The 14,260-nt window shown below is 42.1% G+C and overlaps 3 protein-coding genes across 5 annotated transcripts in view; 1 reads left to right on the top strand and 2 right to left on the bottom strand.

The window, feature by feature from the left end:
• PRDM4 (PR/SET domain 4) overlaps window positions 1-10,894 on the top strand; it is a 26,871-nt gene extending 15,977 nt beyond the window's left edge. For 2 of the 3 annotated variants that reach the window (XM_074941185.1, XM_074941178.1), the window contains exons 7-11: window positions 3,404-3,489; window positions 5,165-5,292; window positions 6,542-6,856; window positions 8,405-8,573; window positions 9,805-10,894. In XM_074941185.1, coding sequence (XP_074797286.1) covers window positions 3,404-3,489; window positions 5,165-5,292; window positions 6,542-6,856; window positions 8,405-8,573; window positions 9,805-10,108 — 1,002 coding nt within the window. In that variant the 3' untranslated portion in view covers window positions 10,109-10,894. The remainder of the gene's footprint in view (window positions 1-3,403; window positions 3,490-5,164; window positions 5,293-6,541; window positions 6,857-8,404; window positions 8,574-9,804) is intronic. The other variant, XM_074941194.1, reaches the window with a different exon arrangement.
• The window catches only part of CRY1 (cryptochrome circadian regulator 1), a 510,254-nt gene that overhangs the window by 7,015 nt on the left and 488,979 nt on the right, over window positions 1-14,260 (bottom strand). The window lies entirely within an intron of this gene.
• PWP1 (PWP1 homolog, endonuclein) overlaps window positions 10,548-14,260 on the bottom strand; it is a 41,994-nt gene continuing 38,281 nt past the window's right edge. The window contains exon 15 of the mRNA XM_074941224.1: window positions 10,548-14,260. Coding sequence (XP_074797325.1) covers window positions 14,145-14,260 — 116 coding nt within the window. The 3' untranslated portion in view covers window positions 10,548-14,144.

The following is a 14,260-nucleotide window of genomic DNA, read 5'->3' as shown; positions in this document are numbered from 1 at the left end:
ATAACACAATGCACTGACAGTTAAACTTGTAACATAATGGAACATTCTCTAGTCTAGGGCTAGGTCCTGGAGTGGGCTACTTGTGATGACCAATATTCCATAGTGTTGCACACTGAGTTCTCATTTGTACTTCTAGAGTCAGCACTGTTTTATTTGGTTACATTGCAGACTGTGTGGAGTCCCCACCAAAGTGATAGGACATTTGATGTAGGAAAGCACTTAAAACCTTTAGTTTTCCTTTCTGGGCCATCCATAAGTGTCATCAAGGTTTCCTGATCTCTCAAGGTCAACTGATTCTGACACCCTTGACTTTTTAGCACCAGCTCTGTCACTCTTGACTTTCTAATACCATCAACTCTACATGTGGCAGTGAAGTACTGAGGATCCAGCTGTGCAAGTCCAGGAGAAACACATGCAGTGGGATTCTGTTCCTAGTTTAAATGGCTCAGAGGTCTGCAGATCTATCTAGAATGACCAAGTCTGATGCTGAAATCCTGGCACTACTGACACTGTAATCCCTGATTCTTTGTGTCTACTGAGTCATCACTCCCAAATCTGGGTCTCTTGTCCCAGAAGTGTGTTTTCCCTCCAGTGTCAGATACTTAGTCTTATCTAAATAGTACCCAAAGGTGATGTCTGCTGATGGTTTACTTGAAGGACCTGCACGATAGGTGAATGAGGATATAGGTATTTCTTTTGTGGGAGTCCCTCTAGACAAAATCAGTAGAACTGTTTCTGAAACCAGGTCAAGGTTCTTAGTAGGAGCTGCCATGAGCTTTCTTTGCTCTGAAACCCTAGCTGAGATGTCCTTGTGCCAAGATACCCTCAGCACTGAAACCTTGGAAACCATTCCCAGGCCCAGACTGAGGTGGCTTCAGTACCTACTGAGTCTCATTCAGTGCTGCAACTCTGGGAATGAATACAATTGCTAATCCAGTGCTAATGTCCTGACTTTGAAACCATCCAAGGCCATTGGTACCCAGAGACAGCTAGGTTCCAAACACCAGTGTCAGTGCTTTGTTCTGAAGACAGGCCACAAAAAGCTTTCCTGGAGTCCACACCCCTATCATCTTCTGATGCTGGATTACTGGTTCTGCATGCTGCTTCTGTTTATGTTCAGTCAACTGCATATTAACAGCTCTGAGCTTCCAAGGAGCAATGCTTTATTATTTAAAGAAAAAAAAAAAAGTGGCAGCCTCTCCAGGACCATGCTGCCTTTGCACCAGAAGTCTCAGTTCTGGTTAGATTAAGCCATCTGGTGCCATGTCTTTGGAATCTATTCTACTGCATTGCCAGGAAGACCTTGGATTTTCATCCTCTGTGTGTAGCAGGCAATCTGTGTCAGGTACAGGTCCTGTGAAAGTGTCTTCATATTGTTTTAAACTTCCCTCCAGTCTCAGTGCCCAGTGGGAAAGCACTTAACATGTAAAATTGGGATTCTCAGCTGACATTAAGAACAATTCCTTGGGATTTTTGATGTGTTTGCTATTCCTTGGCCAGTCAGCACATAGCAATTGCTACCAATAAGGTGACATTGGCATTATATTCTCTCTCTTTGTGGTATAGCCATATTATTCCAGTTCAACTCACCACAAATATCCATGGGATGCTTTCATTTAAGCAGCAAATTTAAAAAAAAAAAAAGAGAGAGAGAGCGAGAGCGGGTGTGTGAACTGTTTCCTGATGTGTCGTGGACATCAGGTCATTGGTGCATTCATGTCTATAGCTAGATTTTTGTACACAGACAGGCTCCTTACCAGTGGTACCTGTTGTTACTTTTATCCAGGCTTATGTCTATGACCGCCATAAAACTGATTGATTACAAAGGCACCACTCTTTCTTGACAGTACTCTGTCTCAATTAATCTCTATTTTCATCTTACACTGGCTGCTAACTTGTCTATATTTCCCCAAGTCTCCCTTATAAGTCTAGTCTATGAACTTGCACATGTTCATTCATCTGGTAACGTCTAACATAGTCAACTGATCCAAAGGCAGCATCCAGTGCATGTCTTACGTTTTTTTTTTTTTTTTCATAGAATTTGCAAAGCTGTTACTCGAAACTGTAGGTGTCTGCAGCAAAAAAATTCTCACTGAGGTCTGATCTGTAAGAGTGAAATATTGTAACTTCTTTTGACACGCCACATAGTTTTATCAATTTTGCATTCCTTGTTCACATAGAACTCCTCAGCCCGCCTTTCTATAGTATTTGTACTGCTTGCTAATCTCCACAAGCAGTAGTACACAGAGGCCACTCGAAGAGAGAGGTTACTTACCAGCAATTGTTCTTCAAAAGTGTCAAATCTGCATATTCACTCTCCATCCCAAATTCTCAGGTCAAGAATTCCAAACGTAGGAAAGCCACTGAGGGGTGGATGGGGCCACTCCCATTTTTATACCCTTGGAACTCTCCATGATGGGGAGGGAGGGTGAATGGCCACAATCAACATTACTGTAAAGATTTCCCACAGCTTGATGCCAGGAGGCACCAGTCCCACAAGGGTGACTATGCAGAGGTAACAGTCTTAAAGACTAACAGTTAATTCAGGCCAACGAATCATTTTAACCTTCATTCTGGTGTACATACTTACACCCTCACTTACCGCCGTGCAATCTTTTTCTCATTTTAATGCTATTAGAGGTGATGAAAAATGAATTGCATTCATTCATTGTAAATCAGATAAACCTTTGTTAACTGCAGTTACTGACTATCATTTAAAAAATATTTAAAAATACAGTGGTTAATATTTGAGCTGTGTGGAGCAAGTAGCTGGAGAGAGCCACAAGATACCACTGTTCCTGAAGCTTGGCCTGTTAGAAAAGCAGATGAAAATATTTGTCAAAAGCCTAAATGGAAGCGGGGAGGAGAAAAATATTCAAATAAATGAGCAGATTTTAAGACTAGTGATTGCGGTGTCAGGCATCACCATACGTCAGTCTCTAGCTTGGTCCCTAGGGGTCAGGATGTTTGTGCTAACCTGAGGGGTGGGGGGGCGCAGGTGGGGGAGGGATTTGTGATGTGGTGGTGGTGGCGGCGGCTCCCATTAGGAATATGAGGTCCCAATGGTGTATGACTCTTTTCTCTCTACACCAAGGATTTGTGATTGTTGCAAGGCCTGTTCGATGGAGGGATCAGGGAACTTCTGTGCAAGGTACAGTGTTACCCTCTGAGGTTGAAGACAAGCTTGGAGAAGAAATTACATTAAATCACTTCCTGTAGCTTAGGTGCCCCTATATTGTTATGGCTTGGTTCACCATTGGGGGCAGCACGGGAAAGACATAGTGAAGTCAGATAGCAGTTGTGTGGGAGGAAAGCAATTCCTCTCCTAAAGAAAGGGATGAGCTCTGACCAAAGTCATTGCCACTTATTATCCTGACACTGTTTGTTTTGTCTTTGCTGTCAGATGTACCACAATGACGTCCTGGAGTTCTACATCATTACAACCGATGAAAACGAGTGTAACTGGATGATGTTTGTACGCAGAGCCCGGTGAGAGCTATGTTTACCCAGATTGAGCAGATTTGGACCCTATGGTGTTGTCCTTTATAAAAAAAAAAAAAGACTGCATTATTTGTACTACCATAGTGCATAGGAGCCCCATGCACCTGTGGTCCAGGATTCCATTGTGCGAGGCACTGTACAAACACAGAACAAAAAGACAGTCCGTACCATAAAAAGCTTATGATCTATGATAAGGCAAGAGACAACAGATGGATACAGACAGATGGGGGGGAGGAAGAGGAGGGGTTTGATATGTACAAGGAAACAATGAGACATTGTCTAAATAGACCAGACAGACACAGGGTGGGGGTGGGGGTAGAACACAAGTAGAGTGAACGTGTTGGTGGCAAATGTCATGTTAGTTCCATTATTTGTTTATTTGGAAGGGGTTGTTTACAAGGGGATCAACTAAATGGAAGGAAAAGGGAAAGTGAGGGGTAGGGGTACAGGGCAGGGGAGTAGGGGCAGGCGTGGAGTGAAGCTGGAGTTAAAGGACTGTGAGGGAGGGGGAGGGTTGGTGCAAACAGTCAGTCCCCTTGACTCCATGTGACTCTGAAGTCTGCCCATGGCCTAGAGAAATTTTGAAGAGTGAATGTGCAGCCCACTGCAGCGGCTGCCCTATGTGATAATTAAAGAGTGGTGCTGAGTGAGCCTTTGAGGGATTTCTAGGAAGCTGGGATTGTTGCTAGGAGAAAATCAGAAAAGCAGCAAGCAAGAGGCTGGGCAGGGTATTATGGGGGAAACTAATTATATGGTAAAGCATCACTCCAAACCTGTGAATTGAATCTAGTCATTTGTCCTTTTAAGCCTTATGCCAGCTGCTGCTTTTGTGAATATGGTGGTCTATTGTTGTCTCTTCCCTTCCTCACACCTTTTAAAATATATCTGTTAAGATGGCATTTGCTTGCATTTTTGCTTTATACCTTTACTGATAAGATGCTCCAGGTACTGCAGTGTGGGCCAACACCATCCCTTTGTTCTGGGGTTCATTACCTTTCTCCTTTCTCCCTGAGTGGGTCAGAAGGAAGGATATAATATTTTCCCTATTACTCCATGAGACACAAAGCAGGTCTCCTCTGTAATTCACTTCATCAGGCTAGTGAATGGGAATCAAGTTGTTCCTGGCTTTGGGTCTTCTAGCAAAGTGGTGCAGTGCTGCTTGCATGTTCTACCTAGTTGATCTGCAAGGCTAGCAAGACATTATTGCCTCCTGGAAAACTTTGCAAGTGCTTTAAATTCAGATAATTCTGCTTATAAGACTCATTTTGTATTTCTCTTCCCTTGCCTTTTTTATTAGGGGCATTAGCATGAAAAAGGGTCTTAGGTCTCTTAAGAGGTCATCTGCTCGTTTCCTCCAGTTTGCTCTCTCTGATGTCAGTTGTTTTCACAGCAACCAATTGTGATGTCACAAATACTCAATGACTTTATAGGGAACTAAGCAATAGGAATAAATGAGCTTCATGTCATCATCCCTAGTAATAAAGAATGAGGGAAGTGGTAGAATTGCAGTTGAGAAGAACTGTTTCTGAAATGAAAATTCTCCACAAGATGCTTAGAGTTCTTTAAGGAGATTCCATTGTCTTTTAATACTACTGATAGCTTGGGAACAAAAAGCAAATCTGACAATTTTGAAAGGTGTTTAAAGTCTCCTTTGTTGGTGTAGGAATCGGGAAGAGCAGAATCTGGTAGCTTATCCCCATGATGGAAAAATGTACTTCTGCACCTCACGGGACATCCCTCCTGAACAAGAGCTTCTCTTTTATTACAGTCGGGATTATGCTAGACAGATTGGTAAGAAGACAGGCACATTTATTTGCTTTTACTAAGTCGAACATGAGCTCCCTTTTATATGCTGCCTCTGGGATGTGAGTTGGGATTTCCTTAAGTTTTTTGTCAGCACTTGGTAGTGAGTGGCATTGTATTCCTATAAATTCCAATTCACTACGTGTAAATAACAGGTTCTTCACTATTGCTATCACAGCCCTTTAATTTCTCTCTGATCAGAATGAAAAGATTTCATATTCCAGTGGGACAGAGAGAGTTGTTTCTCTGTCATCCATAACTTGGGAGAGGCAATAATAGGATGTGTAAGATTCTCAAGATTTTTAGTGGTCATAACAGATATTGGTGTAATGCTCTTCATAGTTTAAATTTCCACATAACAAATGATGGAGAACTTAGCGCTTGCAGAAGGATGAGGGCACTGAGCCAAACTATTGTATAGTACCAAATGCAGTGCAAGCTTCCCTTCACCTGCATGGCTTAGTTGAGAGCCTGATAGATGCCAGCACTGATTAACAAGGGAACTCTAGGTCCACCTTTAGTTTTCAAGCAGGAGGAACCAAGCACAAAGAAGGAAAGAATTTAAAATGACTGTTGCTTGTTCATTGGACTTCAAGGGTTGGAGGATGCTGTTCCTGCCCATAATTCTGTTAGACTACGATAGACCAAAATCTAAAGTCCTTATCCAGCTGTATTTAATCTTTATTGAGGCAAAACTTCCATTGAAGTTAACTGAATAAGATCTACCAGAATTTGGCTCAGTACTATTACTACGATTAATATATTACACTTATATAATGCCTTTCATCCAAGGATCCCAAACACTTTACAAATGTGAATATGTATCACTATCACCCTTTTACAGGTGGGGAAACCGAGGCACAGAAACTTGTTCAAGGTAGCACAGTGAGTGACTGAGTCAGTGAAAGAATTCTGATTGCCCAGACCTTTGTCTGTTGAGCTTATTACTTCACTTGAAGTGCAGTTCATCCGTCCTGTAGCTTATGAATCACTTAGTTGGTGTTCCCAAGGTTCGTGGGTAGAACAGGTACCATAAGCCACTGTAGTCTGTTGATACCCTTTGAAGCATGCATAAGACTCAATTTAACAAGCTGTAGGAAAACCACAGCACTTGATTATATGTAATATCAGAAAAATTGGGGAAAGTATGCAGCCATGTTATAAAGTGGGCCAGCAAATGTTTTGAGTGTGTGAAGGAATGGTGTGTCTAATCAAAAGAAATGCTTTTGGGTTACAGGTGTCCCTGAACACCCAGATGTGCACGTCTGTCACTGTGGAAAGGAATGCACTTCCTACACAGAGTTTAAGGCCCATCTGAGCAGTCACATCCATAACCACCTCCCCAGCCAGGGGCACAGCAGCAATCATGGATCGGGCCACAGTAAGGAAAGGAAGTGGAAGTGCTCCATGTGCCCCCAAGCTTTCATTTCTCCTTCCAAACTTCATGTCCATTTCATGGGACACATGGGCATGAAGCCACACAAGTGCGATTTCTGTAGCAAAGCTTTCAGCGATCCCAGCAACCTCCGGACTCACCTCAAGATACATACAGGTAAGGCAGATGGCCTGAGTTGGACTTTAAGATGCCATTTCACAAAGTGTTGTTTGAATTGAAGTAAACTTACTGCTGGCAAAAGGTGCCAGATTATCAGCCCCGGAGACTGAAATCCTTTGTTCATTCACAAAATAGGCCCTATACATACAGCAGCAATGCACTTACCCCAGCTGCTGCCTCTACGTGCTTCAGCCTTGACCTGGAAGCACTGTCTCTGTCTCCAGGTACTGATAACACCCCCAGCACCTCAGTATCCAGGGCCTGCCTATGGATTGAGAGAGTAACAGTCTCCAGGTCCATTCAGTTCTTGACCTTATGTGCTGAGACTGCTAACATGAGTGCCAGTTATGTTGGGGGTTTTGTGATATGGACACCTATCCACTAGGAACTGAACTAAGACCACCATCTCATTTCCATGTCAACTGCTGAACACTTGTCAGGTGGTAACTGCCTTTACTCAGTAATCCATCTGTGCCAGCTTTAACTCCTCAGTCACTGGTTTAATCACATTGAGGTACATAACCAAGCCTTTATCCAGACTCTTCATTCCTCAGAGGCTAAATCTAAATAAGCTGTCAGTCTGTGGATGGCACCAGTTACATATTGCTTGAGGTTTATGGCTTCAGCCCGAAATCCTAGGATAAATTACTTTGCTCTGCACAATAGGACTATAGGAGCCACAAAGTAGGCTTGTTTACAACATGAACTTTTTAAAGGCAGGAAATTGAAAGGTAAATATCTTTGCAGACTGCCTTAGTTAAATGGGTACCTGGTGGTGGTGGTAATTACTAATTCCTATATATAACTTTTCATCAGTATAGCTCAAAGTTTTTGTTGTAAGCATCATTATCCCCATTTTACAGATGGGGAAACTGGAACAGAGTGGTAAAGGGATGTAAGAACATAAGAATGGCATCCTGTCTCCCGACTGTGGCCAATTCCAGGTGCTATGAACAGAACAGGGCAATTATCAACTGATCCATCCACTGTTGCCTAGTCCCAACATCTGGCAGTCAGCTATCTTGGCTAAAAGCCATTAGTAGACTTGCTCAAGATTACCCAGAAGGCCAAACCAGCAATAGGACTGAGGCAGTGTTTGAGTGTTCAGTGTCCCAATTCTTAACCTTGAAATACCAGTCTTCAGGTCAAGTACTGAACACTCAATGACAGCACTCTAACTGTAAGAGTACTTTCCATTCAGATGTACCCCAAAGTGCTTAAAATATTTGATTATACAAACTCTTGATTAGATTTACCTTATCTACGCTGCAATTGCAAAGGTAATTGCACAGCGTCTCTGGGTATCCTGCCTCTTTATAAAGCTCCCAACTCTGGAGTGATTGAATTGAGCTCAGGTGTCAAATTTTGATTTCTTGCATGGCTAGCCCAGACTGCTGTTTTAATAAGTCATCATGCTGAGTTTGAAACAGAGCTGCAGAAATAGACAGGTGAGTTCTTAACCTGTTTCAGGGAAAGATTTTTCTGAAGTGAATGATGATTTTTTTTTGCAGACTTCATTGTCACTGTGTGTGTGTGCAATTCTAGGTCAGAAAAATTATCGCTGCGCCCTCTGTGACAAGTCGTTCACCCAAAAAGCTCACCTGGAATCGCACATGGTTATCCACACTGGGGAGAAGAACCTGAAGTGCGATTACTGTGATAAGCTGTTCATGCGGAGGCAGGACCTCAAGCAGCATGTACTCACCCACACACAGTAAGTGACCTCAAGTATGGCAGCTAACCAGCAGGAAGTCTAGAGCAGGCCTATGGCGTAAACAATACAGAATACTTTGTGGACATGCTCAGAAAATAAATATCACTCTAGGTTATGGGGAAGTGCATCTTGATCAACTCTAGGATGGCTGTGTTATTGGCCATCTGTTGGGGATGGAATATTTTGACAGGAAAGCTACCATTGAACCTTCCAAGGCTTCTGCAAAATTTGCTTTTCTTACTAGAGAGAAAACCCAAATCATCCTGCTTGCATTGTGTAATAGCATTCTCAACCCTCAGTTTTGGGAAGGAAGGTAATCCACTGATTTTTGTCCCTAATTCTCAGCTGAAAACTCTCCAAATTCCAGTGTGACCATGCAGAATCAGAAAGCATGCCACAGCCTCTCACTAGCATTCTCACCTATCAACTCCTCATCCCAGTCTTTGTCCAAGCAGTCCCAGTCTCCACCCTGAGATCCGCAGCCAATCTGTCTTCCCCTGCCCCCTGAGCTCCTTGCTGAATCTAATGCCTCCACCCATCCCCCTCCCAGTTCTTGTCCTTCCTGCATTTGTCAGGCCGATTTATTCTCCACAGTGTCTGAGATAGTTAGGGAATATTTGACAGCACAGGACAGGGAGTCTCCCTGCTCCCAGTTCTGGTATCACAGCAGCTGGCCATGAGCACCAATGCTGAGCTCCGGTATGGAGCAGTGCAGACAGAATCTTTAGAGAATTTAGCTGCCAACCTCTTAATATGTGTCTACTGAACAGAGATTTTTCAAAGAAATAATTTTGCCAAATTTGGACAGTTCTTCCTAGGAACAACAGGCAGATCCCTGGTACCAGGGTAACCATCCTTCCAAGTTCCTGCGCCAGTATGGAGTTTTGGTTAACCAAACTGTTCTGGTCAATGAATTCTACCCTAGAAGAGCTTTATAACGAGGCTGTACAGTTGTTGGCCCTAGTAGATTTATTGCCAGTGTGACAAAGCAACCTACACTGAGGATATGGAGCCTTTGTGTGCACAGAGTGGCTTGTAAACCCTGTGCAGATGTCTCACCCCCTATGTGAAATCATTTGTAAACTGGTTTCTTTTAATCACTGTTATAATTTAATCACTATTTTAAGCAACCCCCTTTCTCCAAACTCCTCTAATCACTTAAACAAGACCTGTTAATGTATAGCTGCTGTGTCTCATGAGGAAAACCAAACTTTTTTTCAATCCGTTGTAGAGAACGGCAGATCAAGTGTCCCAGGTGTGACAAGCTGTTCCTGAGGACAAATCACCTGAAGAAACATCTCAACTCCCATGAAGGAAAGAGGGACTATGTGTGTGAAAAATGCTCCAAGGCTTATCTAACCAAATATCACCTCACTCGCCACTTAAAAATCTGTAAAGGCCCCACATCCAGTCTCTCAGCCCAGGAAGAGGAGGATTCGGAGGAGGAAGAATTAATAGAGTCAGTGAGGACTGAAGACTGTAGGATTAACAGTGGAGTGTATTCGACAGATGACTCTCTCTCTGGACATAAATGATGGAAGAGGGAGGAAAAGTCACTCCCCTTTCCCCAAGCATCATGTTTTTATCCATGAAACATTATATCCCTATTTAATAAGCCCTATGGCTAAAACTCTGAATAAGAATGGATGACGCACTTATCAGTTGACAAGGAACAGTTTCTAGTAAGGAGATCATAAAAATACACTGTGCAGACTGACTCTTGTCTTTCATATATTTTGCTCATAAACACTGACAGGATAAGAGAGTCACCTTGCTCCGTTCTTTGGATGGAAGAATCATGAAACAAAAATGAGATTTGGTTACCATAGGAACCTGTGAGCCAACATCTTGAACTGCCAAAGCCATGAAAGTATGTTGGGGATTTAAAAGAAAAAAAAGATTGTGTATTTTGACACTTTAATTCAAAGGGGTTTGTGTTCTCTCTCTGAGGCTCAGAGCATAATACAGAGAATTTGAATGCTCAGCTTTCCTTCTAGAAGTACAAATTAAATGCTTTGGTTAAAAAACAGTCCGTGAAATCAGCACTCATGGTGGATAACACAATTACCTGAGCACAAAATTGTATAGGAGACCAACATTTGGCTTTCAGATAAGTGTTGCCTCTTAATTTCCAGTTCAATAGGAGATGAGGCATGTAGTGATCCTACTTAATTCCATATGTTCAGTTTTGATGGGTTGACTTGGCTTTCAGAACACCAGAGGCTTGAAATTGTCCAGCTAGTGTATATTACTCATTATTAAACCGTAGCCATGTGAGGTGCTGGTGATGATGGGAGGGTTTGCTGCTAATGTATTTATGGAATGAAAATGTATTTCATTCAAACCTGTTTTCCTTTTGGAAAAATTAAAATGTGGCTCTTTTCTAAGGTGCTCTCTCATAATTACAAGTCTCCCTTTTGAAAGTTTCTGAATTTATGCTTTTCCAGACCACAATGGAAAACTGCAGATCCTCAGTATGTGTCTCAACATGTGCCACACTCCTAACCCAATTCTGCCTTTGTAGGGCTTGCTGGTACTGTCCCCATGCAGTTAAGCATTATACACAAAATTTATTTTGAAAAACTGTCATTTCAGAGCCAGTTTTAATAAAATGGCTGCTGAGGGCCTGTCAACCAGGTTGAATTTAACATCAAGCATGGCAAAAGGAGCGCTCTGGTTATTCTAAACAGTCTCTTACTCAATTACTTGAAAACTGTAGAGCTTCCTCTGGGAAAGAACAGTTTGAAGAGAGATACCACAGCTGAGGAAGAGTGACTTGCACTACGAACAGGAACTTTGCTGAAATGTCTCCAGCCCAAACTTTGATTTTGTTAAGTCCCAGCCCTTGCTTGTATCCCTTGTAGGCACTTTACATGGTTAAAGACATACAGATCCTGGTGAAAATGCAATGGGTAGCTGCTGAACTAATCATAGGTGTGGGGGTGGGGTAACAGACTGCCTATATGTATTCAGGCTGTGGGACACAGTGGGGGCAAAATACATAAGGAGCATTGAGTGGAAAGAGGATGTACTATGTAAATGAGTATCTACTGGGGTTTTGTTTACAGAAATTGGCAAGGGGGTCAGACCTACAGAGGTAGTTAGATGCCTGCAATCCCCCACTTGCCTTCTATCTAAACTCGTGGCACCTAAAGTTTCCCTAGGTGACCCAAGTTTCTGCCTCTGGGCAAGCAGCTGGATGACTTTTATACCTCAGGCCCAGCATGATTATCAAACCAGGGGAAGTCAGATCTTCCGATCACAGCTGGGTGGGTATGCTCTGGGCAGCCCATGGTGGCAGTAGGGCTCATATATTTACATGGCAAAAGCACCTGGAAAATAAATTCAAGCTGGAAGTGCAGCACACCCTTAGTTTCTGAAAAGTCCAGGTATTTTTTTTACAGTAAGCACAACTGCTTTGGAGAAACATAATTTGCATCTCAGCCACTAAAGGAGCATAGGATTAGCAAACACTCCATTATATGAAAGACAGACTATCCATAAGCATAAAGCCTTTGAAAATAGGCACTGAACTACTTCTACACTTCCTACCTTGAAAAGCAGAAAGTAAAGTTCACTTGTACAAAAGGAGATCCCTTGTTAACTGAATCTAGGTGCACAAACAAAAGCAGGTTTTACCTACTGATTGATTTTTTTCCCCCTTCCAAAAGTTACAAGACAATTAGCTGAAAACATAATAGTATTAATTGACAATACAGTACTTTCTCAACTCCTGGGGGCTCAAATATGCATCATCAATTAAAAAAAGGCACCAGTGACCAAGCCCAAGGAGTATGGAATTTAATAAAAGCTTCCTAGTTTGTTTTTAATCTATACTGATAAAGCTAAAGCAGTACAACTGCCCTACTACGTACAAAGTTATTCCCGCATGGGAAAGGGAAATAAGCTGCGTGTCACCTTTGTGTAATTACAACTGCACTAGGGCATATACTGGTATAAGTCAGTATATTGGTAAAAAACAAACAAACAAAATACCACACAGTCTAGCCTCATTTTAAAAAGAAACCAGAAACTGAATTTCTCACAGATCATCATCCCAGAAGCGGAAACTTTATTGTGAGATATTGGCAACCAAAAACCCCACCATCTAGCCAAACCTAAGTGACAGAAAGATACTTTAATAAGAAGACTGGAGTCAAGACAGAATGAAACAAACAATGTCAGGACTATGTTAGGGATGGACTACTTGGGGGGAAAAAAAAAAATCCAGTGATCAGCACTCCTCTGGAGTATACAAGAAGAACTAAAGCACACAGGCAAGGGGGCAAGCTATGGCAAGAATAGACAAACCTGAGAGTTCCTGCTTTAATCAGCAAGCTAGAGGTTGGGACAGGACAGCAAGTCCACCACCCCAGGCAGCCAGCACTGGGATAAGTACAAACCACCCTTTTTATTTTTATCCTGGCAGGATTTACTTTGGTGTGTCTTTCTTATTTTAAAATGGCACATACTGAAGCAGTGTTGTTTAAAGATTAAGTACACACCACGTAGAGCTTTCCATTACCCATTAGCTACTGCTATCCTAACCCATGCCATAATTAGGCAAACCTAATTAGAGACTGCTTAAAAGCCCTCTCTGTGTTCCCTCCAGTTTAATAAGAATGTGGGATAGTTGCATGCGTTTAGTAGTCTAAGATACTGTATTTAAAGAATACCCATAACTTTGTGTAATGGCCAAAGCCTATGGCTGGTTATGAGTTTCATATTCTAAGACTATTTCAGGTTGGTGACCTTTTATTCACAGCCAAAGATTTCTACAACCCCCCTTCCATTTACTTGGTGGGGGGAGGGATCACAACAATAAACCTGTATAATTTGAGAAGTTTACAGAATAATTGACGTTGAAGGGTTAGGGAGTGAGATTTTCTTTATATGGTAGTTTTACAGTGCTTCACGGCCCTCAATTGCCTTTCACCTCCCTCCCCCTAGCGGTTGCCATCCACCAGTTGAAAAACACTGTTCTAAGAGATTTAAAATAAGATGTTAATCTTTCAAAAGCGATACTGGAAATTTGTTAAACAGTCCATCCTCAGATTACTCTGGGGGAACTTAAGCATTGTTTGACTACTTACACTAAAAGTGTTTTTGTTCAGCCCTTGACTTAAATACTATGGCAATTTTCAGTTGAAAGAGTTTTCATTTGTAACTAAAAAGAAATCCATTCTTCATTACAATCCTTTATATACACTCTACAGTAGCACAGTTCTTTCCTGCCAAATTATATAGATCACTTTACAAGTGAAGTTAGCACATCACGTGTGTTTGTAATCCCCATTTCAGTGCTAGGTAAAGTAAGGTGCAGGCATGTCACTTAACTTTTCCAAGTTAGTGAGAGGCAGGGACCCATAATTTCTGACTCCTATCTCTTAACCACAAGACCATGTTTTCCTCCCATAAGATGAAAAAAAGCTGCAGATTGCAGGAAACGTGATACACTTCCATAAACACTTTCCAAACCAGTGGGTGCAGAATACATATTAACGGAGGTCCAAAAGTATACTCTGGTTTGATGTTTTGCATTTATATACCATCTGTGTGAGGTTTGATCCGTCATGATTCCATTTCTGCTTCTGGACTTTTGCTGCTACTGCTGGCAAAGGAGCTGCTAGTTGCAGAGTTTGTATTGGCAGCTACCAGCCTCTCTCTGCTTCCAAAAACTTCATTCA

The sequence above is a fragment of the Natator depressus genome, chromosome 1 (assembly GCF_965152275.1).
Source record: "Natator depressus isolate rNatDep1 chromosome 1, rNatDep2.hap1, whole genome shotgun sequence".
NCBI classification, from domain to species: Eukaryota; Metazoa; Chordata; order Testudines; family Cheloniidae; genus Natator; species Natator depressus.
Note: the sequence above shows the minus strand (reverse complement) of the source record. Positions and strands in the feature narration are given on the sequence as shown.